Source organism: Petaurus breviceps, unplaced genomic scaffold, assembly GCF_028583685.1.
Source record: "Petaurus breviceps papuanus isolate PSGF00001 unplaced genomic scaffold, PetGlider_PUasm1.0 90977, whole genome shotgun sequence".
Taxonomy (NCBI): Eukaryota; Metazoa; Chordata; class Mammalia; order Diprotodontia; family Petauridae; genus Petaurus; species Petaurus breviceps.
In genome coordinates, this window is record NW_027187391.1 from 55,948,630 (window position 1) to 55,972,936 (window position 24,307).

At 37.4% G+C, this 24,307-nt stretch overlaps 1 protein-coding gene across 5 annotated transcripts in view; it reads left to right on the plus strand.

Moving 5' to 3' along the window:
- Window positions 1-1,737: 1,737 nt before the first annotated feature.
- The window catches only part of USP45 (ubiquitin specific peptidase 45), an 87,324-nt gene continuing 64,754 nt past the window's right edge, over window positions 1,738-24,307 (plus strand). For 2 of the 5 annotated variants that reach the window (XM_069077168.1, XM_069077173.1), the window contains exons 1-6: window positions 1,738-1,851; window positions 6,181-6,351; window positions 7,802-7,911; window positions 17,388-17,557; window positions 18,219-18,322; window positions 19,603-19,703. In XM_069077168.1, the coding sequence (XP_068933269.1) occupies window positions 7,812-7,911; window positions 17,388-17,557; window positions 18,219-18,322; window positions 19,603-19,703 (475 nt within the window). In that variant the 5' untranslated portion in view covers window positions 1,738-1,851; window positions 6,181-6,351; window positions 7,802-7,811. The remainder of the gene's footprint in view (window positions 1,852-6,180; window positions 6,352-7,801; window positions 7,912-17,387; window positions 17,558-18,218; window positions 18,323-19,602; window positions 19,704-24,307) is intronic. The other 3 variants (XM_069077170.1, XM_069077169.1, XM_069077171.1) reach the window with 3 other exon arrangements.

Genomic DNA, 24,307 nt, shown 5'->3' on the forward strand with positions numbered 1-24,307 from the left:
ATCTTCCATTAGAATTTAGGGTGACCCAGCTCATGAAGTGGTCTGGGTAGAGATGGATTCACCTGTACAGAATCCTGGAGGAACCAAGATCTCAGCAGAAGCTGAAAACACCTAGCCCACAATCTCATTAAATATCCACGTCAGGGTTGATTTTCACTTGTTAGGGGCATTCTCTTTTACAAAGGTATTTTAAACATTCAGTGATTCTACTGGGGGGTCTTTTGTTACCCACTGACCATCAATTTATTATTTCCTAGCCTAATTAACAAATTGATTATTAATTACCCAGAAAGTCTTTCTCTCAGGTTTTTCATTCATCACAGTAAAAAATGATGAGGCATATAATTTCAGAGACACTTGGAAACACTTGTAGAACTGATGAAAAGTGAATAGAATCAGAAAAATTTGTACGACAACATTGAAAAGGCAAACTGAAAGATTTAAGAACTCCAATCAATGTAAAGACCAACCAAAATTCCAGAAGACTGATGATAAAGCATACTACCCACCTCCTGACAGAGGTGATGGAATCAAGATGCAGAATAAGACAAACATTTTTGATATAGCTAATTTGGAAATAGTATCCTAAAAAAAGAAGTTGGAGAAGTCCGTAGCAAAAGTGAGGGGGACATATGGCATGAGAGGAGAGAAGAAATGAGAGTAGTGCCTGGCTTATCTTGAAAGGCTTCTAGTGGAAGAGGTGGGGTCTTGAACTGGATTTTTGAAGGCACTGTAGGACTTGGATAAACAGCAGAAAAGGAAGGGCATTCCAATATTCCGATTTAATTTATAGTCTATTATTGATGACATAATTTGAACAGGACATCAGTATTATAAATAGACAAAGAATTTAGAGTAGAAAAAGAAAACAAGTAATTTTAAACTGTTTCAACTTTGAGGGGCAAAAGAGAAAGATTTAGATAAGGAAAAAAATTTCACATCTATAAAAACTATTTAAACGTTGAATATGATGCTTTAGAAAGTTCCAGGCTCCCCATTATTGGAAGGTTTTCGATCAAGGTTGACTTGTTTATATGAAAAAAAAAAGTCATTAAAGTCATTGAATTGCCAAGTATATAGTTACACGATTCTCCTCCTATCGACTGGATTCTGAGAACCTCTAGTTTCCTTCAAACCTCACCTTTCACATGAACCCTTTCCTGATGCATCGGCTGGTAGTGCCTCTTCTTCAATTTATCTTGTATTTGCTGTGTGTGTATCTATATTTATCTATCCATCCATCTGTCTCTCTATCCATCCATCTGTCTATCTATCCATCAGTTTCCCCTTTCCTCCTTCCCTTTCTCCTCTCCCTTTTCCTACTCCGGTGTTCCAATTAATTATATTAATTATTATTAATTAGGAGGGATTAACAATAGCCTCGGCAAAGGCACGGAGGTTGGAGATGGAACTCCGAGCTCTGGGAACAGTCTAGCCCAGTTTGGCTAAACTATAGAGAGCACAAAGGGAAATGGTGGAAAAGCAGCCCTGGGGAAGTAGGTCAGAGGCAGACTGTGAAATAAAATGCTCCATCCACCACGAAGATTAACGCGATTCTGTAAAGGTTCTGTTCTAAGGTGCAGAACATATGCTTCCCTCCTTGGCTTCCGTAGGATCCCAGGAGCCCAGAAAGATTCACCTTCCAAAGGAAACAAAAATCCCTCGGGACTGGAGGGCTCAGGGGCGGAGCAAGCCGTATCTCCTCCCCTTTTCTGTCCCGCCCCCCACCTCCTGCCCAATCCAACCCCGGCGTGACGACGTCGACGTCGTCCCGGTCTCGTGTTCTGAGGGGGAAGCGGCGGCCGCGACGGCGTGAAGGGGTCTGAGCTGCAGCGGGCTCGGCCGGCTCTGGTGAGTTCGTTACGCGGTCACTGAGTGTCTACGCTTCGGACGCCCGCCCTTTCTCGGTCTCAAGTTGGCCTCATCTGGGGGTGGTGTGGCAAACCGAGCGAAAGAAACAGGGCACGGCGGACCCTGGGGCCTGACCGCGAGCTGGGGGGAGAGGGCCCCGGGTCCGGCGGCTCCCTGCCCGCTTCCGACTGCTTGGGGTCGCGATCTAACGACGTCGGCACGGCCAGCAGACTAGGCAGGACTGCGCCGCCCACGGGGATGGGAGACGGGGCCTCTGCCGCCAGCCCGGCTCCCGGTTTGCCTAGGAAGAGGCCGCGGGCCATTGAACCCAAACCTCCGCGGGGGCCGCCCTGCCAAGGGTCTGGGGCGGGCGGGCATGGAGCTGCCAGAGTTTGTTTGGAGGCTTCCCTTGTCTTCCTACATAATACATAGAGCGAGGATTCCTTATCCTGGAGTCCTAAGAGGCGTCCATGGAAAGATTTCAAGGACTCTTTGAACTTGTGTTGGAAAAAATACATATTTTCACCACTCTCTAATTGAAATGTTTTTTCTACGAACGTAAACTACAAAATACGGTAGTATTAAGTCTACATCAGAATGTCAAAGAGATGCTTGACATAAAAATGTGAAGAACCCCCTTGTCATAGTGAAAGACTCATATTACAAGTGTCGTTTAGTTTTGCTTTACGTGACCTCTTTTAAGAAAACATGTAAGCAATCAATCTGTACAGGCTCACTTTATACTTGTTGGTATGGAAGCTGAGAATCTGTTAGTTGTCTTTTGAGGGAAATCTAGGTAAGGAAGTTAGAGGTAAAAATTAAGCAAAAAAATCAGGTAGAGAAATTATAGGTAAAAACTAACTGAATGCATGTGTTCAATATTTGGACCTTTACCAAAAACTTGATAGGAATTTCCTAAGTGTTTAACCTAAAGGGCTAATTGGGGGAAAAAAAAGCTATGTGGGAACCATAAGCCTTTTCTGAATAAATAAGTTGGGTGACTGGCTGAAATTTTTACATTTGTTCACATTGCTTAACTGGAAGATTATAGGGGAGAAATAATTCTACATGGTCTATTTAAATTTCAGCAGCACACTTGTTCTTAGATGGCTTTGATCCTCTTTCAGATAAAATGATTTAGTCCCTAATTCTTGCCAGCTTCTTAATTTTGGTGTTCTTCATGGTTCTGTCCTCAACTCTCTTCTCTTTTCTCTCTGCTCTTTCTCTGTTGTATTATTCCATCTTTTTCTACTATTACCTCTACACAAATGACTGAAAATGTCAATCTTCACCCAGACCTGTCTCCTGAGCTTCAGACCTATATCTTATGTTAACCTGCAAGGCATAAATTATCCCTTTAATGCCCCATGGGTTTTCCAAACACAGTACATTCAAAACAGAATTATTAACTTTTCCACAAAACTTCCGACTAAACTTTTGTTTGCACCAGTAGTCACATGATAATTCAGTTTTGGAAACTCCTTAATTTTGTCTTTTTTTCCCCTTTCTATTCATTCATTCAGTTGTCAAGTCCTTTCAGTTCTACCACTGACCTATCCTGGAATCCATAGCCTATTCCCACTGGTAGCATTCTAATATATATCTTATTAACAATTGCCTTTTGCCATTTCATTCTAACAAGTTCCCACCCCCCCCCCAAAAAAAAAACAACAACAACAACAAACAAACCCTCTTTCACATCACTGCCAGATTAATCTTTCTTATGCATAGGACTGGTCATGGGACTCTCTTTTGTGGCTCCCTTTCTACTCAGCTATTACATAGGGTCATAATTTTTCTAGTTGGAAGGGATTTTAGATGCTATTTAGACCAGTCCTTACAATTTTACCAAGACCAAGACTGGTAAAGTCATTTACCCGAGGTTTCACAGGTAGTGAATGCAAAGCTAGGTTTCAAGTTCAGGTCTTCTGTCTCTAAATCCAGCAATCTTCCCTGTGTACCACACTGCTTCTTTAAATCCTAATGTTTATGCTTGGGATTCTGGCTCATCTACATTCTGGTGCTTTACTGAATATCCTGCCTTTTTAGTCTTACCTTAGAATACTGTCTTCCAAGGACTATCCCTCATGACTGAAGTGTGCTCTTGCCTCTTAGAATCTTTATCTCCTCTGAGAAATTATTCTTGGTCTTCCTAGTTATTAGTGAATTTTCCCTCAAATTACATTGTATTTATTAACCGTAAATACTGACTGGATCCTTCTAGGAGGAGATGAACTCCTTGCAGGATGGGAATGTTTTTTAGCATGGTGTCTTGTACTTATTCTTGTCGAATACAGTTATTGAACACTGTACAGATAGTTCTCACTTTCGGTAAGTGGACCTTTCTGAAGACCTCCTCGTAAATAGATTTTTATTTAATGCCAGTTTGCCTAGAGACAGGAAATAGAGAGAGATGAGAAGGGGGTTTCTCCCCTAGCATGTACAGACAGAAGACAGACTGATAAGGTAGAGTAGGGCAGAGGTCTCATCATTGGGGGTGGTGGTGATCTCTCAGCCTCTGTTCTTCTGTTTTGACTTGGAGGATTTGGGGCTTTTTTTAAAGGCTCTTTTTTTACATTTTAAAAATATTAATCCATTTAAAATAATAATCATAAACCAAATTACATGTTAACATAACATTTTTGTGAAAAAATAACCATATTTTCTAAAACATATGAGATTAGTAGCATTATTTTGCATATTTTTTCCATTCTGTGTAGTATCTGGCTTAATAGATTATAGCTAGATTTTCATATCTAACATCTCTATATTTTATCTGTTGCGATGATGTTTTACTTAAAATATATTAAGAAAAAGTTTAGCTGCACACATGTATTTGGAAAAGAGAGGAGTATATTAACAGACAGATAACATCTTAGTATTATTATAAAAATAGTTTTGGCCCCACAGATCTATTGAAAGGGTCTTGGGAAACCCCAAGGGTTCTTAGACCACACTTTGAGAACCATTGCCTATCTCTTTCATACTTGATTTCTTAATCTCTACTGGGTCTCTTCTCTGCCTTCAAATATGTATGTCCCCCTATGATAATATAATGAGGATCATACTCCATGGGGTGGATACCAACATCCTTACTGCATTAAAAAATAATAAGCAGCTGTAAGGGTTTTTTGGGGGGGAAGGACTTGGTTCAACAAGTAGCAGGATCAGAGAGAGAGAGAAAGGGAGGGAAACAGATAAAGAGAAAGAGAGAACATAGAGAGTTAATTTAGGTTTTGTGGAATGCATATTTCATGTTCTTTTCCTAAAATTGAATTTAAAGTGAGAACTGTCTGTATGTGCTAAAAACTAGACAGCCTTGTTCTTTCACTGTGCTATTCTGCCTTTTCTTGTGCCTTTCCTAAACCCAGCTCTTCTATACCTTATCTTTATCTCTAACTTTCCCTGGGTCAGTAATAATTCCTCTTTTCTTGGTCCTTTGATAACATTTATTTAGTACCTTATAGATATGTTTTATGTCCTTTCACATAATCTTGATATTGCCATCACCCACAAATGTACCACCTCTGTGTTCAAGAATTCCCGAATTCCCTTATCCGACCATAATCTGTTGACTTTTCAGCTCTCCCTCTGCCTTCCCTTACAAGACCTTGCTTTTTGTTCACTCTGTTACCTTCTGTCTCTGGACCCATCAGTTCTTTCCCAGGACATTACCCTTGCACTAGCCAGTCTCTCCCTTATCTTGACCCTTTAGTGAACTAATTCAACACTGCACTCTTTTCTTGAGTCTCTGGCCCCTTAGTTATATTGCCAGTTGTTCTCTGCCAAGCCTTATCCACAGATTGCTCCCATCATCGACTGCCTTCTCTGTTACACACATGCTGCTGGATGAAGGTGGAGAAAATCACACAACTGTTCTGACTGGGACCATTACAAATTTTTATTATGAAACTTCAAGGTCATCTCTCTCTGCTTATCTCTCCCTTAACTCTCTATTCCTAGTTAGATAAAATTTCTTGATTGTTGGTGCCTTCTGCATATTTATAATTCCAGCTTTGTGTCCTGAATTGTAACTTTTTGTCTCCAGCTATGCCTGTATTCTTCAATGAAATAGTGGGCCATTTAGTCCTGATGATCTTTGTTGCTGGCCCTATCAGCATAAAGTACTGGCAGGTGCCAGGCTCACCTGTATCTTTCTGGAACCATGCAAAGCTCTTCAGAGCCATCAGAGCAACTCATATAAGCATGATACAGACTTTTGAGAGTTCCCAAGTTCAGGCTGAGGGTGTGAACTTTACTGAAACGTGACAACCCTAAGGCTTCTTAGCTAGTGTACTACAGTCTCTTCCTACTCACTCTCCTCTGCAGGGTAATGCTTGACCACTGTGGAGCTTCCTGGCTGGAGCATTTAGTCTGTCTGAATTGGAGCTGAAGCTGGGAGGCCTCCCAGCAATGTGCTTGCCTCCCAGGCGCTTCTGACTGGACCTCTTTCTTAGTAGACTGAAGTTGTAGCATCCTCTTTTGCCAACACTGAATTGGGTAAAAGTATTTATTATAGTTTATTTCTTAATCTATATTTGGTCTGGTGCTCAGTTTTATTTTTTCTGGAATGTGTATATATATATACATTAGGCTATTCTCTACTCATCTTGACTAGAAATTAGGACAGTTAAAAATAAAGAAATTTCTGAATTGTAAAAGCAAAAACATTTGTACCTTTTTGATGAAAAATGAAGACTCTAGCAGTGGGAAAACCTACATCTTGGAGGCCACATGTGGCCCTATAAGCCCTCAAGTAGGCCCTTTTACTGAATCCAGACTGCATAGAACAAATCCCCTTAAGAAAAGGAATTGTTCTGTAAATCTTAGAGTCAGAAGGCAATACCCAAGGACCATATGTGGCCCTGAAGCTGCTGGTTCCCCACCCTGGTAGCATCTCTGGAATTTCTGAAACTATGGAATTTTTGCTTTGTAATTATAAATTGACATCTGTTTGGGAGATTGCTATGGCCAAAAAGATTGCAAAATATGGCTCTTTATATTTTGCCGTGCTGACACAGACTTTGGCAGTGAAGTTTACCACAATAATACAATGAGGTATGGAAAGAGATCTTTTATGGAGATTGATTATAAGGAGCTGTTGTTCTAGAAGCCTGATTTTCTAATAGTGAAAGGATTACTATATATTTAGGAAATATAAAGTGAAACAATGTAGAAGAAAAATTACTGTACGATATAAAAGAGCAATACATGTCTTTACATGAGTAGTAAGAATTATAGATGAAAAATAATTTACATGGCTCATTTTTGTTTTTTAAAAATAAAATAAATCCAAGCTTTTTATATACTGGAAGATGTCTGAAAACACTTTGATCAAAAAGATATAACCACTATTTTGGGGGAATTTCCAGGAAGTTTTAAAATGTTCTAAGGAGTTTTTAAAATCTTTAAAATTCCAACTTTTTTTCAGCTTTCATTTTAGAAAAATGGAATTAAAACAGAATTATCTGTAAACCCCTTACCTGCGGTGTAGAATATGTCGTTAGGTCACATATATATAGATAACATTTTGAAGACTTTCATGGCTATAGATGCTTAAGATACACATTTTCCCCTTCATTTAAGGTAGAATATCTAACCTTTCAATATTGGTTACAGAAAATACTTAATTTGGGGTGACCAGGTGGCGCAGTGAGTAAGAGCATCAGCCCCAGAGTCGGGATGACCTGGGATCGAATCCAGGCTCAGATACTTAGTACCACATCCAGAAATAACTGGCCATGTAACCTTGAGCAAGTTACTTAACCTCAATTGCTTAAGAAAAAAAAAAGAAAATACTTAACTTGTAGAGTCAACCCCCATTGAGACCTGATTCTAATGCCTGATAAGCTTTTAGTCTTATTTGTACATCTCAAATTTTTTAACTCCTTTTTATAGATGAGAAGAAAAGTTGGATGTGGAATAACTTACTTTTTTCTCCCCTTCTCAGCAAGTAACAGATGCGGGTGAAAGATCCGTCCAGGGTGGTTTCCGAAAAAACCAAAAGAAACAGAAGGCCTAATATTCCTCCAGATGAAGACTCTTCAGATGACATTGCTGGTAAATCATGACATTGGGGACCAAAAGAAGATTTCAGTGAAGGAGGAAAATATTACTCATGTTATTACTTTTAAAGCTAAAAATTTTAATTGTAATGGATGATTGCTTAATATTTGCACTTATAAATTGATCAACTTGGTTTTAACAAATTATTGCATTGTATTCAGGATATAAGGATGAAGACTGTTCCAAAGATCATTTTGATTGGGCTTAAACTATCCACAGACTACTAGACATTCATAATACACAAAAATTATTTTTTTCATTTTGCTAAAATATAGTAACTTGCCTATGAGCTATTTTACCTATTAACAGAAAACTTTTCAGAATTTTACATTGTAATTTTTAGATTATTTTCCTGATATAATTCAAGGATTTTTTAAAAACTCAAACCCTATATGCTACCTATATGATTGTATATGCTTCTTTCTGAACTTTCTTCTTTTATTTTCTCTGCATTTTTAGAAGTGCTACATTGGCCCTCTTTTTTGGGATGGCCTCTCTGTAGCTATCAATAAGATCACTGTAATAAGCCCTCCTTCCCAAATAACTTGAGATAAAGAAAGGAAAATCTCCTTGTAACAAATAAAAAGTAGTAAGCAAAACCAGTCTACAAAATGGGCATATTCAAAAACAAATATTCTCTGTACCTTGTGTCCATCACCTCTCAGAAGGATGTTTTATTGTATCTGGAGATATAGTTGATCTTTGCATTAATCAGAAGTTTTTAAGTCTTTCAGAGTTTTTCTTTACAGTATTGTTGTCCTTGCATAAATTATTCTCCTCTTTCTGGTCACTCAGCTCTCATTCAATTCATCCTATCCAAGATTCTCTGAAATCTTTTCTCCTTTATTTCATCATTTCTTAGGGCAGAATAGTATTCCATTATTTTAATATATTAGTTTGTTTGGCCATTCCCTAGTCGCTTAAAGAGGTACTCTAATTTATCCATGTAGATTCCAGTTTTTTTTTCACTCCTGAAGATCAGGAAGTATTATTTGCTTAGGCTATATTGTCCTTCCTCCTCCCACTCTTTCCCTGCTATTAAGCTTGATATATCTCTAAACCAAACTGTGTGTATTTGTTTAGCCCTCATTTATACATTTCAGGATAGAATGAGATTCATCTGGGGGGCGGCCAGGTAGCACAGCGAGTAAGAGCACTGGCTCCAGTGTTGAGAAGACCTGGAGATCGAATCCCGGGCTCAGACACTTAGCACCCACCCAGAAACACCTGGCCGTGTAACCTTGAGCAAGTTACTTAACCCCAATTGCTTAGGGGTGGCCAGGTGGCTCAGCGAGTAAGAGCACCGGCTCCAGTGTCGGGATGACCTGGATCAAATCCGGGCTCAGATACTCAGCACCACACCCAGAAAAAAAAACTGGCCGTGTAACCTTGAGCAAGTTACTTAACCCCAATTGCTTTAAAAAAAAAAAAAAAAGAATGAGATTCATCTGATGCCAACTGCCCCACTGCTGTTTCCATGTTTATATATTCTTGCATCCTATTTGTGAGGAATAGCAAGTTTTATACCCTTCTTCCTGATTTCTTTATTAGAGTATTTTATCTTTTACTTTCTTCTCTTTTTTCTCTCTTAAAACCCTCAGAATGGAACCAGTCCATCCCCAGAAAGTCTGTTGTTCTTAATAAACTTCCTCAAGACTTTGAAGACATTAAAGTTCAGAAGGGACTTCTTTCTTCTCTTCCTTTTAGATTGTTAGCCCTATGTCATCATCCGAACTCCTTCCAAATGCTCAAATATATTTACCTTTCTAGGTTTATTTCCAGTCTTACATTTGTATTTTAGATCTCCCACTTGGCTCTGGTCTTTCCATCAAGAATTCTTGAAAGTCCTCTGTTCTACTTAAGGTCTATTTTTTTTTCTTATAGGAAATGCTGTAGAATTATGCTCAGCTTTTTAGGGTGAGTTCTTTTTTTTTTTTTTTCAAATGCTTTATTAACCTTTGATTTACATCATTCATTTCGGCCAGATTTTGAGTTACAAATTTTCTCTCCGTTTTTCCCCTACCCACCACCCCAAAATAGCAGTTCCACAGGATATCCCCTCCTCCAGTCTGCTCTCTCCCATATTTTCTCCCATACCCCTTTTGGTGGATCTCTATGCCCCAGTGCCTGCATATCTTATTTCCCAATTACATGTAAAATAGTACTAATAATAGTGTATGTGTATGTGTGTGTGTGTGTGTGTGTATATATATATACACTTAAACATTTGATTTTAAAACTTTGAATTCCAGATTCATTCCCTTCCTCCCTTGTCACCCACCCTTACTGGGAAGATAAGCAGTTCAGTATAGGTTGTACATGTGTGACTAATGTAAAACAATTACATAGTAGATATATTGTAAAAGACTGACTATATTTCACTCCCTCCTATCCCACTTCCCACTTGTTCTATTCTCTACTTTGATCCTGTCCCTTTTCAAAAGTGGGTGCTTCCAACTTCCCTCCTCCTCAGCCTGCCCTCGCTTCCATCATCCCCCCTCTCATCCCCTTCCTCCCTACTCTCTGTAGAGTGAGATACCCTATTTTGTGTGTATTTCATTCCCTCCCCAAGCCAAATTCAATGGGAATAAAGTTGACCCATTCCCTTTTGCCTTCGTATTCTTCCCCTTCATTGTAACCATTTTCCCTTGCCTCTTCTTTATGAGATAGTTTACTCCATTCTGTCTCTCCCCATCTCCTCTCATTATATTCCTCTCTCACCTTTTAATTTCACCTTTTAAGTATCATCCCTTCCTATTAAATTGGTCCTGTGCCCTCTATCTATGTATACCTGCAAACATATATACATACATTCACATATGTATTCATATGCCCATATACCCTCATATATAGACAAATATATATTTCTATTCCCTTCAACTATTTTCATACTGAGAAAAGTTTCATCAGTTACAATTACTGTTTTTCCATGTAGGAATGTTAATAGTTCAACTTTGATAAGTCCCTTATGATTTCTTTTCCCTGTTTACTGTCTCATGCTTCTCTTGCTTCTTGTATCTGAATGTCAAATTTTCTATTCAACTCTGGTTTTTTCATCAGGAATGCTTGAAAGCACTCTGTTCCACTGAATGACCATATTTTCCCCTGAAACATGATACTCAGTTTTGCTGGGTAGGTGACTCTTGGTTTTAATTCCAGCTCCTTTGCCCTCTGGAATATCATATTCCAAGCCCTTCGATCCCTCAGTGTAGAAGCTGCCAGATCCTGGGTTATCCTGATTGTGTTTCCACAATATTCAAATTGTTTCTTCCTGGCTGCTTGTAACATTCTCTCCTTAATCTGGTAATTCCAGAACCTGGCTATAATATTCCTAGGAGTTTTCTTTTTGGGATCTTTTTCAGGAGGTGATTGGTGGATAATTTCAACCTCTGTTTTGCCCTCTGGTTCTAAAAATATCAGGGCAGTTTTCTTTGAGAACTTCCTGGAGGATGATTTCTAGGTTCTTTTTTTGATCATGGCTTTCAGGTAGTCCAATAATTTTTAAATTATCTCTCCTGGATCTATTGTTCAGGTCAGTGGTTTTTCCCATGAGATATGTCACATTGCCTTGTTTGGATCTTTTTAACAGCATCTTGATTTCTCATAAAGTCATTAGCTTCCATTTGCTCCAGTCTAATTCTGAAGCAATGATTCTCCTCATTAATCTTTTGAGATTCTTTTTCCATCTGGCAAATTTGGCTTTTTAAGGCATTCTTCTCCTCATTGCCTTTTTGAGCCTCTTTTGCCATTTGAATTAGTCTATTTTTTAGGGTGTGATTTTCCTCAGTCAGGCTGTTGACTCTCATTTCGTAATTTTCTTGCATTTGTTCTCATTTCTCTTCCCAATTTTTCCTCCACTTCTCTTATCTGCTTCTTAAGGTCCTCTATGGCCTGTAACCAGCTCGTATTTTCATTTGAAGCTTTTGGTGCAGGAGTTCCGACTTCACTGTTTTCCTTCTGTTCCATGCTTTGGTCCTTTTTGTCCCCAAAATAAGAGTCTAATGTAGGAATCTTCTGTCTGCTTTGTTTCCTTTGCCTCGTCATGTAGCCTCTCAGTCACTTGATCCCTGGGCTTTTTGCCACAGTAGGACTCTGTCACCAGACAGGGGAGCTTTTGTCCCAAACACTGGCGTTTTCTCAGCTGCCAGAGGTGTTAGATGCATGCCCTTTCTGAGGCCTCCACACACTCTGGCAAGCTGGACACACGCCCCAGGACCTCCACCCTAGACTGCAGTCCAGATCCAAGTAGGTTAAAGCAAGAGTGATCACCCCTCACACTGTTTTCTTGGTCCCCCTACACTCTGCAGGCCAGGAGCTGAAGCTGCCACCTGGTGCTGGGGCAAAAGCCGACGCTCTCCCACTTACTGGGTCCCAAAGTCCAGACTGCATTGACCTCTCACTTTGTCCTTTGCATCTATGTGTTGATAATTTTGGAAAGTGCCACAGCTGCTGCTGATCTGGAGTACCTCAGGCCTGTGGCTGGTCAGACCCACCCTGGGACTAAAACCTGTGGCTCAAGCGGGCCTGGGCTCAGCTCCCAGAGTACTGCACTGGCCAATCCTGCCGGTCTGCTGGGCTGTCCTCAGTGGGAGGTTAGCTTCTCTGTGTGTTTTTGTAGGTTCTGCAGCTCCAAAGTTTGGTCAAAGTCCCCTTTTTTACATTGATTGGGGAAGGTGGAATCTGGAGCCACCAAGAGGTCTTGCTTCTACTCCATCATCTTGACTCCTAGGGTGAGTTCTTGATTCTGTGTTCTGACAGGTTTCTTGGTACTTGAATGCCTTCTTTCTGATGCTGAGAATATTTTTCCTTTGATGTGGGAGCTTTAGATAACTCTGAATTTCTTTTCGTACCTTAAAGATACTTTTGGTTCCTGAAAGGAATATCAGGAGGTGATTTTGTGGGGTCTTTCTATTTTTACTTTGCTCTCTGATTCTAATTATCTAGCCAGTTTTTATTTATGATTTCTTGAAATAGAACACCCAGGCCTTTTTTTTTTTAATCAGGGTTTATCAGGTAACTCACATTTTCTTATATTTTTTTCCTGATGTTATGATTTTTGTTCTAATGCTTCTTATTGTGTCATGAGTCATTGACTTCTGTTTAGACTATTCTGGTTTTCAGGGATTCCATTTCTTAGGTACGGTTAATACTTTCTTTTGTAAGCTATTTATTTTCCAAATTCTTTTCCTCTGGAATTTTATTTCATTTTTACCTTTTGCATCATCATTTTCTAGTTATTCATGTAGTTCCTCTGTAAAATTCATGTTTTGCTTTTGAGTTTCTGCTTTCAGTTTTTAATAGAGTTATTGTCTCCTTTTTCAGGATCTCTAGATTTGCAATTTTGTTTATTTGTTTTGTTCTTTTCATTGTTTCCTTTGCTTTACTTATTTCTCTAGCTTTAGTTCTTGAAAAGGGATTTTGTGCTAAAGCCAGATTTTAACCCCTACCAAACTTTTGGTTGGAGGTATCTAGGCCTGCTTTATCTTAACGTGGGTAATTTAGTTTCCTATGCTGATGTCCTTATTTGGTGAGGCATAACTTGGATCTTTGAGATTAAAAGCACTGGATTTTCAGAGCTCTCTGGAATTTCAGAATAGAGTTGTAGGAACCTGAGAATCTCTTAGGTCCAAGTTGTCCCCACACTGATTTCTGCCCATCCTTGTACTTTCTTTGGAGAGCCATTTTGCTGCTTCTGGATAGAGAACCTCACAGATCACATGTTTCTCAACCTTCTCTGGTTGATCCCTGGGGCTGTGGGCACTGGTCCTATTGCCCTTGGTTTGTTGGCTGACTTTATGTGCAGTTTCGTCTTGGAAGAAGTCACTTATCGTAGTTTATCATTAGATTTCTTGATCGTTATTTGCTGATAGGAATTTCAGGTGTTTGATGGAGTATGTGTGGGGGAGATGGGTAGTTGTCCATCTAAGCCAAAAGTTCCCCTATTCCTTTTGAGAGTAGCACCATCCTCCCAGTGATGCAATTTCAAGGATGACTTTCAGGATCTTCTTTGATTTTTCCCATGCCTTCACTCATTGTATCCAATTAGATGTCATCCTATCAAGATTATTTTTTTGAGGTCTCTTTACTATTCATCTTCTCTATTCTTTTTTTTTAAATGATGAAATTTTTATTTGCTGAAAAATTAAGAATATACAAGTGCATACACAGTTCAAAAGCTGAGTAGTATAAAATTGGCATTTGTGATGTGTAAATGAGCATTTATGTAGTCAGTTTGGTTTTTACAACATAAGTTCTATTATAATTTCATAAAATAGTCCAAAGGACAACTTTATAGAATTAAAAACCTCCAAAACAAGATGGAGACAATTGAATTTCCATTGTACTACTCATAATTTGGGCAGCTAGTTGGCTCAGTGGAAAGGGCACTCGGGGCCTAGAGCCAAGAAGATTCTTCTTCACAAGTGCCATTCCAGTCTCAGACTCTTTAACTAGCTATGTGACCTTGGGCAAGTCACTCAAACCTCTTTGGCTCAGTTTCCTCATCTGTAAAATGAATACTGGAGAAAGAAATCTCACTATTCTTATGGTTGATACAGTTTAGGGTTGCTTGGAACCCCAAAATATAAGTGTACAGGGTGGCTTCCCCCTGGAAAGAATTCAAGCACTCAAACCTTCCAGTCAAAGAGGCAAGGTTTATATTAATGGTGTAGGGGGAGATTCCTAGTGTATGCAACTTTATAGGGGTAAAATGAATACTCATACAAAAAAAGGACTGTGAAAATATCTGAATGGGATTAAGGAGTGGTAAATACTCTGGGGTAAGCCAGGTACCTTAGTGAAAAGAGTAAAGTAGTCTGGGTTGGGTCAAGAGCCTTTGTGAAAGGGCTTTCAAGTATCTAGGTGGTCTGGGATTGGCTAGATACCTTGGACTAGACTCCAGTTATCTGGGCTGCTGAAATGTGTGAGAAAATTCAGGGAATGGTTTGCTTTCAAAGACATTTTTTTATGGGCACAGGTTCTGTCACCCCATCAAGGTCACCAGCTTAGTTCCAACCTTGATTACCTCTTTGCCTGGGCCATTGTAATAACTCCTTAATTGGTCTCCCTGCTCCTAGTCTTTCTCTTTTCTAGTCTGTGCTTCACATACTGCCAGATAATCTTTCTAATGAACAGGTTTGACTTTATCATTTCTCTGCTAAGAAAACCTTTAATAGTTCTCTATTACCTCTAGTATAAAATATAAACTCCTCAGCCTGGGATTTAAGGCTTTTTGCATTTTGTTTCCATCCTACCTTCTCAGCCCCATTTTATATTATTCCCTTTATGACAGCCAGATTAGCTACCTGTTTCTCAAACTTCGCATTTACTTTTCCACTTGGTACCTTTGTACAAGGGAATGTGCCCGGGCCCTAGGGTTTAGGAGGCATACATTTCTCAACTCTATCTTTGGGAATCCTTTTCCTTCCTTTTAAGGTTCATTTTAGATGCCATTTCAAATGAAAGCTTTCTCTGATTTTCCTCTTCTTTTTGTTGGTACTCTTTCATGCCTTAAATCACCTTGTGTGCTTATGTAAATGATATATTCCATTTCCCTCCCTGTTGAGGTTAAGGGGTGCTCAAGACCCCAAAATACCAACACTCCAGGTCCTGCCAAATGAATTTGACTCAAGTCAAGTTTATTAAAGGTTCCCCATAATAAATATCTGTGAAGCTTGTATTTATAAGCAGGCCAGAATAATCTAACCCAGAGTGAGGCTGCACTACATTACTCTCAGCCCCTTCATGGAGGCAATATGGATCTTATATACAGAAAGATTGTGGGAGGATTTAGGGGTGATCTAGAGGAGGAGTTTGGGGAGGGTTTTGAGGAGGAGTCTGAGGAGGATCTTTGATGGAACTGAGGTCAGACTCCAAAAATGAGATTAAGGGTGGGAAGCAGCTGGACAATAGAGGGCTAGGCTAGATTAAGAGTAACAGAGATTTGGGCCTAGGATAATGAAAGGTTTATGGCCTTACTGCAAATGCCTCACCAAGTGAAAAGATTCAATCAGAGTTCTAGGGGTTTCCCATCCCCACCCTACCAGTAGCATGCAAATTTCTTGAGGTCCAAGACAAGTTTTGGTTTTGTCTTTGTATTCCCAGCACCTGGCAGTGCTTATTAAATGTTTGTTGAATCAATTGAATTGTTTATAATTAAAATAATTTTATAATCCCAACATAACAGATTTCTGCCAGTCTTCTAGCTTGTTTTGGGGGTATTAGACTTTTGTTATACTAAATACATTGTTTAAAAATTCTTAGTATTCAGGCTTTCAGCCTGGGGAGTTGAGGTTGGGGTGTTGACCAAATGCTTATATACAGTTGAATCTTGAGTCTTGACCATTCCCTTGCATATCTAAGTAGAGTTATGCAAATGATTGCAATAAAAGACAAAAACAAAACCTTTGGGAAACTGGTTGAGTTGGACCACCTGTCTTGTCCTTTACCTTAAGTTCCTTATATTTACTCTTAAGAATTTTATACATATTCCCTCCTCCATCCCTTAACCTCTAAAATCTCTTCCTTACTGCTAGTTTCCCTGGTCTTGTATCTGGGCCTTATCTGGGTTTTTCTTTCTCTAGTCCCCTCCCTTTCTTTTATTGGAGGTTAAACACTTAGCTTCTCTTTAGTGAACAAGTAAAAAAAAAAAAGTACTTTAAGATAGTTGGGGAAGAATACAGGTCATTTGCATAAAACTCCTCCCTTTCTCTAATGTAGACTTTCTTCTAAGTGCTCACACCTTTTGGCTAATATTAGTGAATAGTTTAGGAATTTAACCAAAATACTATTGCTATTTGATAAGAGCATAAAGACTTGGAAAGAGCTTATTTAATGCAATATCCATTTGTGGTTGGGTTCTAAAGTGACTTTTAAATGTGACTAAGGATCAGAGAGAATCAGAAAGGGCAGCTAGGTAGCACAGTGGATGGAATGTTAGGCCTGGAGTCAGGGAGAGTTCAAATCTGGCTTTAGACATTTGCTAGCTGTGTGATCCTGGGCAAGTCACTTAATTTGCTTTAGTTTCCTCATCTGTAAAATGGAAGTTGAAATGGCAGACCACTTCAGTATCTTTGCCAAGAAAACCCCAAATGGGGGTAACAGAGTCAAAACTGAGAACAAGGATCAAAGAAAGCATTTAGTTAGGAATAGTTTCTGTAGAGAATAAAATTCTTATACCACATAAGTTATTGCTCACTTATCTCTATTCAGTCCTGCCCCATAATAAAATTAGTAGATTTATTAAACAGAATTCTTTGCAATGAGATTTTAAATACATATTTTGAATGAGAAAAAAAAGGTATTTCATTATTTCAGTCTTTAAATCCTAGCAAATACAATCTAGATATTTTAATTTAATCTACTTTTACATGTTGTAGAGATTTTATTTTTTAAAAATTGCTCTAAAGGTCTGCCTTTGGAAAAATGTTTTTTAAATATTCATTTCCAGTAAATAATATGTTTCTTTTTAGCAGGTTTAACTTGTCAGCATGTAAGTCAAGCTGTTAGTGTCCACCATGTGAAGAGAGCAGTAGCTCAAAATTTGTGGTCAGTCTGTTCAGAATGTTTAAAGGAAAGAAGGCTTTGTGATGGAGAGTCAATAGAACCTGATATTTGGTTGTGCCTCAAGTGTGGTTTTCAGGTAAGAAAAGTGGTAGGTATATGGGAAATTAATAATTTGAATAGATAATTATGTGACATTTAGGGCCTGACACTAGTTTTATAAGACTCGAGCTATGTTTAATGTTTACATAGACAAAAGACTCCCAAATGAATTCTTTGGGTCTAGAAAAATATTTTGCAATATGAAATGGAAGATGTGGTTTTTAAAAGCTTATCTATGGGTGAGGAAGTATTCTTATGTAGAAGAATCAGGCTTTATTTGTTTTTCTGGAGGAAATCTTTCTCTTAGCTTCATTTATTCAACTTCATTTACCCCAGAAGATGAAATCAACGTTTTCCAATTCATTTTCTTAAATACTGATCTATGAAAATGTATCCTTAGGAGATGAAGTTTGGAACATCATTCTAAGTCATTTGCAGATTTTAATTGGACTAAAGATCAAATGAGATAATATTTGTAAAGCACTTAGTACAGTGCTTGGCACATAATAGGCACTAAATACAATAAAATGAGTCTTTAGACAAGAAATAAAGTTTATAAGAAATTTTCTGAAGCAGTTTCCTACTTTATAAAAGAAAAATAATTATTTCACTTAAATTTACATCTGATAGAAAGTAAAATTGATTGGAAATCATGGCTCTTAATTCATATAATAAAATGAAATTCCTTTCATCTTTAGGGATGTAGTCAAAACTCAGAAGACCAGCATTCTTTGAAACACTTTCAGACTTCCCGCACTGAACCCCATTGTATCATCATCAGTCTTAGCACATGGATTATATGGTAAGTAAAGTTCATTGAGTACTTTTATTAGGCCTGAAGGAAAATAATGAGCCTTATATTAATTTATAGAATGACCCTGCATTGGTATCATAGGACCATAGAATTTAGAATCTCAAGGGACTTTAGAGGTCATCTAGTCCAGTTTCTGATTCTCCATTTGTAAATGCAAGCAAGGTGGGATTTTTGTTGTTTTCTTTCTGGAGTTCATTTTCCCAGGCTTGGGCTAAATTGTATACATCTGTAGGATTAATCTCCTTTGAACCCTGATCATTCAAAGTTGTGCTCAGTCACTTAGGTTTCAATACCTTCTGGCTCTGAGTCAATCAGGGACTGAGTTATTGTTAAATATCTGGGAGGTTGGCATTTTACTTTGGGTTTTGCTCATAAGAAGGATCTTTTGATTCCCTGGACCCAACTCTGAGTAGTCATTTGTTAAGAGCCACTCTCACTACTCAGAGGTTTGTACTCTCCTGGTCTGAGGGTGTATGTAGGTGGTTTGTTGTGTTTGTTCAGATAGTTGGAGCCTCCTCTGTTGAATCTCTGTGCTAATCTCTCTGCTTGTATTTTCTACTTATCTGTAATTTAAGTAAGATTGTTGACCCCTTTAAAGTCATCTTTCCTTTAGAAAAGTAGATCAAAGAACCTGTGCCTGGTGCCTGGGTGTGCTAGGGTGCTTGCTATTACACCATTTTAAAGGTGAGAAAACTGAGGCCTAGAAACGTTGAGGTCATACATATAGCAAGTATTCGAGCCAGGAGTTGTTATTATTTGTTCTGACTTCAAATCCACCAATCTTTTCAGTATTCCACATCACTCAGTAGGTGCTTTTGCTTTGAATACTAAAGTTAAATCAGGATAATAATAATTGACACTTGTGGTTTACAGAGAATTTTATATCTCTTTTTAATTTTGTTCTCCTTCAACAACCTCCACGAGATATTTCCATTTTGCAAATTAAAAAACTGAAACATAGAGAGAGTAAGTGATTTTGCCTGTAGTCAGATAGCAAGGAATGGCCAATCTATCATTAGATCTCATGCCTCCTAAGTTTAAATTTAGTGCTATTTCTCCCACACCACTACTAGGAGTGAACATTTGAAAGCATAATCAGTTCACACTTTGGAAGACTTTAAAATGAATTTTCATTTTAAAAGGTAATTTCATTTCTTATCTATTTTCATCTGTAACTTACACAGATGAAAAATAATTTTACTACCCTGAGCTATGCAAGAACATTGAGGTATTTTTATCAGCTTCATTTAAATTTTGTATTTTTTCAGGTGTTATGAATGTGATGAAGAATTATCAACACACCGTAATAAAAAGGTTTTGGCTCAAATAGTTGATTTTCTACAGAAGCATGTTTCTAAAACAGAAGCAAGTAAGTTATGAATTATCACAAGGACTTGTGATGTAGTAACATATATTTGGTAATTGATATGTGTAAAATGCTGCATTGGACAAAGTTACATGAACAATAATAATAAAGGACTGAACACAGACATCCCACATGATGTAGTTGTTATTGTTTCAGTTTCATTCAACAGCATTTATTAAGAATTATTCCCAGGAACTCTGCAAGATGTTAGTTTCACAAGAAAACATAAAATTAGGGCAACAGCATTATACAGAAAATTTCACAGTAGTACTAGAAGTAGAGATGTATTCCTTTAAATCAAGTTCTTTATTTCTGTGAAGACTATTTTATGAATCTATTTTTTTACTGAATATATTTTTATTGCTATCTTTTGTTTTTATATCACTTAAATTTCCCAGAATATTCCAACATTCCCCCCCAAAAATTGTTCTTTATAATGAACAATAAAAAAGAGGGAGAGAAAGTTGAGCAAAATTACCCAGTATTTTAAAGTATAAAAAGTCTTAAAGTCATACACAGTGGTGCCCTACTACTGCAAAGAAGTATGTGTATATGCCTCCTCATCTTTCTTTTTTGGATCCTTGTAAATGTATTTACATATCTTGAGTATTCCTTGGTAAATTAATTCTTAAGACCCTTTTTTTTAACATCTCATCCCTAGATTTTCTCAGTTACTTCTACTATTGCTTTTAGAAAAGTTGTACTAATGCCTTATATTTTGTTTTTTTCTTTACCATGTTCATTTCACCATATCCCTTATTTTCCCTTCTTTAGCAGAAACAATCTTGTCTTTTGCATAAACACTTATAAAAAAATAGTCCTTGCTTCCCTCATACAAAGAATAGAGAGCTCTCATCATCTGAACTCATTTGTCATTGCATTTAATCAGAGGATAATCAAATACAATTATTTCTGCTGTGATATATTTAAAGAAATCTTGTATGATTTTAACATAACCAAGTTAACTCCATAATAAAATGAAATTAGGTGTTTATTTCAAAGCTACAAAATAATGAAAATAACAAGTTATATTCTTCACATTGAATTACTGTACAAAAGTAAAAACATATATTGAAAAAAGCTTAGAAATACTTTATTGGGGGGGAGAGAACCTTTAAAGGTAGTGTTTTGCTCTACGTAATAAAGTGATTTGTTATAGTCATCAACCAGTAGTCGCTTTAGGATCTTACATTCTCTTCCTCTGTCAGACAGTTTTGTCCATGTAAAAACTTTTTGCTGTAGAGTGTTTTGTTTTTTTAAACTTGCACACTCCCTTCACTGCCCTTCATAAAAGATGTTCTTGATGCAGATTATTCCCAGGAAGGTTTTGAAGAGATTGGAAAGTAGGCCAGTAGTTAGTGATATTTTCTCATTCACCTTTGAAAAAAATATTAAAGTCCCAAGTGTTGAAATCTTCCCATTTTTTATTAATTGCTAATCTTTACCCTACTGTAGTTCCAAACTCAAAAAGAAATGGATCGTTGAAGGCCACATACTCACTTAGCCACAAATTTACATTACCTGTTTCCCAGTTACATTTTAATATAGTTCAAGCTGCATTCAGTTTGACACCTTGTCCCTAATGTAATGTTTTGAAGTTTTACTATAGTATTCAGCTAATGAGGTTTAAGTTAAGTGTACACAAGGGAGATCAATACTGGAGGTGACACTATTTTGAGGGTATTACAACTTCATTCTATAGTTGACTGAATAACAAGAGTGGAAGTTCAAAATAATACAGTAGGATTTGGTTAGTATGTATTAGTGATGTATAGACGTTGTGTAGGTGTATACCTCTGGACATGAGTATTGTCACTACAATACATTCCTAAAATGTAGTTTTATCTTATTTTCTTGTGTATGTAAGGATAGAGATAGGACCTGTGATTTCTTTGATAAAGCATCATAGAGTTGTAGGTTTATATCAAGAGGATGCCTTATGGAAGAGAACCCAGAATGAGGAAATTCTATTTAGCAGTGTAGTTCCTCACTTCATCAGCAATTTATAGTCTTGGAGAGTTACGTGGAGTGCTGAAAGGGTAACTAATATAAGTTACCAGTGTTTATGGAAATTTCCAAGAATGTGGAGAACAAATGTGATGTAACCTTGATCTACTTAATCTAGGTGATAATAGAACCTATAAAATGATATGATAAAATAATGGCCACCTTTCCTATAGCTGGCTAGGAAATGATTTTTAAAAATAGTTTGTTGTTGTTGCCTTTTAGAAAACACTAGTTATTGTTTCTGTTTAGTTCATCTCTGTCTACCCACTATTAAATCTTTCTTGTAACAACAGCACCCTTGAGTCCTTCACAGCCTCTATCAGATGGTGTGACCTGTCAGGTTGTGTGGGTAGCATCACAATTCCTTGGAATTGTAGTTGTTACTTGGATAAGAGTTCCTCATTCTTTCAATTTTTTGCCTTTATCTTATTGCTCTCATCATATAAATTGTTCTCCTGTTTCTGTTCACTTGACATACTTCCTGGTTTCTCTGAAACCCTCTCCATCATTTTGTTTCTTTTTCTCCTTCCTTTCTTTTTCTTCCTTTTCTTTCTCTCTCTCCTTTTTTCTTTTTTTCTCTTTTTTCTCTCTCTTTCTTTCTTTCACTTAATAGTACCTTATTTTTTTCCAATTACATGTAAAATAGTTTTTAGCATTCATTTTTATAAGATTCCAAGTTCCAATTTTTTCTCCATTCCACCCCCCCTCACCAAGACAGCAGGCAATCTGATATAAATTATACATGTGTAATCATTAATCATATTTCCACATTAGTCATGTTGTAAAAGAAGAATCAGAGCAAAAAGCAAAACTATGAGAAAGAAAAAACAAAAGAAAGTGAAAATAGAATGCTTTTATGTTCATTCAGACTCCATAGTTCTTTTTCTGGATGTGGATAGCATTTTATATCATGAGTCTTTTGGAATTGTCTTGGATCTTTGTATTGTGAGCTAAGTCTCTCATAGTTGATCCTTACACAATGTTGCTCTTACTGTGTTTTCCTGGTTCTGCTCTTCACTTAGCTCATGAAAGCCTTTCCAGATTTTTCTGAAATCTACCTGTTCATCATCTTACCGCACAATAGTATTTCATCACAAGGTATATACCATACCATGCCATTCCCCAATTTATTGGCACCCCTTCAGATTTCCATTTTCTTCCTCAAAAAGACCTACAAATATCTTTTACATTTTTAGTTAGTTTTCTTTGCTTAAGACTAGTCCCTCCCTTAAATCTACTGTCCTTCTAATTCTTCCTTCTCCCCTTTTCCATTTCTCTCTTATTTGCCAATGAAATGAAATGTATTTCAGTGCATGTATGTGTACACACAAGCAGGTGTTCCTTCCTTTGAGTGAAGTTGAAGTGTCAGCTATTCTCATCCCTTCCTCATTTGTAGAGCTCTTTACTTGCTCATGGTGATTATGTAAGATAATTTTTCCTAACATTCTTTTTCTCAACATGTCACCATATTGACAATTCTTATAAGCTCTGCTTCTACCTTCTCCAGTGTCTCCTCTGAGTTCTATCTGATGTTATTGCTAGTTTTCATTTGAATCCACAGAGATATGGGACACAATTTTCCTTTTGATCCTGAACATCTTATGAAATAATATGATGAAAAGGCTACTGCTAAAATTTGAACTCAAAAAGTAATGGAAAGACATAAGATAAACTAGGTTACAACATATTTTGAATGAAGAAATATGTATATGAAGTGAAAGAGGTAGTCTGGCAATGTAGTGGGAATGAAGGATAATAATAAATGGACAGCTTGTGTGTGTTGTTGATACCTACATAATGTTAGAAGCATATTGTGACCACCTCCCTACCACCCCCCATAATGCATTTATGGGAAGACATGGAATGATGAAAAGGCATGAATGGTTTGATATCTGGATAGATCTTTGCCTACTTTTGTGCTATGATATATCCATTGAAGTAACAAAGTACAAAGGTGAAAAGAACCTGAATTGTTAGGATAAGACTTTGTGGAGCTTGCAATTTGAAATAGTGTAAAAACTTGAGGAAATAATCATGTGATGTCCCACATTTATCTTTTTTTACTTTATGCGATAACATGGTAGCCAGACCACCGTTAACTGTCCCAAAGATTATAGATTAATTCCTATTGCTCTACTTCTGTTAATTATTTTCCTTCTCCCTGAAATGTCCTCCTCATCTTTGCAAATCCTACCAGTGAAGATTCAGCTTGAGCCTTCTTTGTGGATTACAACAGACTTCCTTATCAGTGGTAGCAGCAGGGACTATGCCCTTACTTTCTTCCTTCAGAGAACTTTAGTGATAAAGCCAATATTTCTCATATTGACATTTAATGACATTTTACCTTGCATTATTTTTAAACTACTTTATGTGTATATGTCATATCTTTCTATTGTGATTGTAAAGTTCTCAAGAGCAGGATCTGTGTCTAATACTTCTGTTATTCACATAAAGCTGAGCATTAGTAGGTACTCAGTAATTACTTACTACAAAATTCAAATACTCTTCATACCAAAGACATAGATATTCTTTGTAGAGTGTGAGTGATAAACATTATTTCAACACATTTTTGCATATTAAAGATAACCTTTTTGAAAACA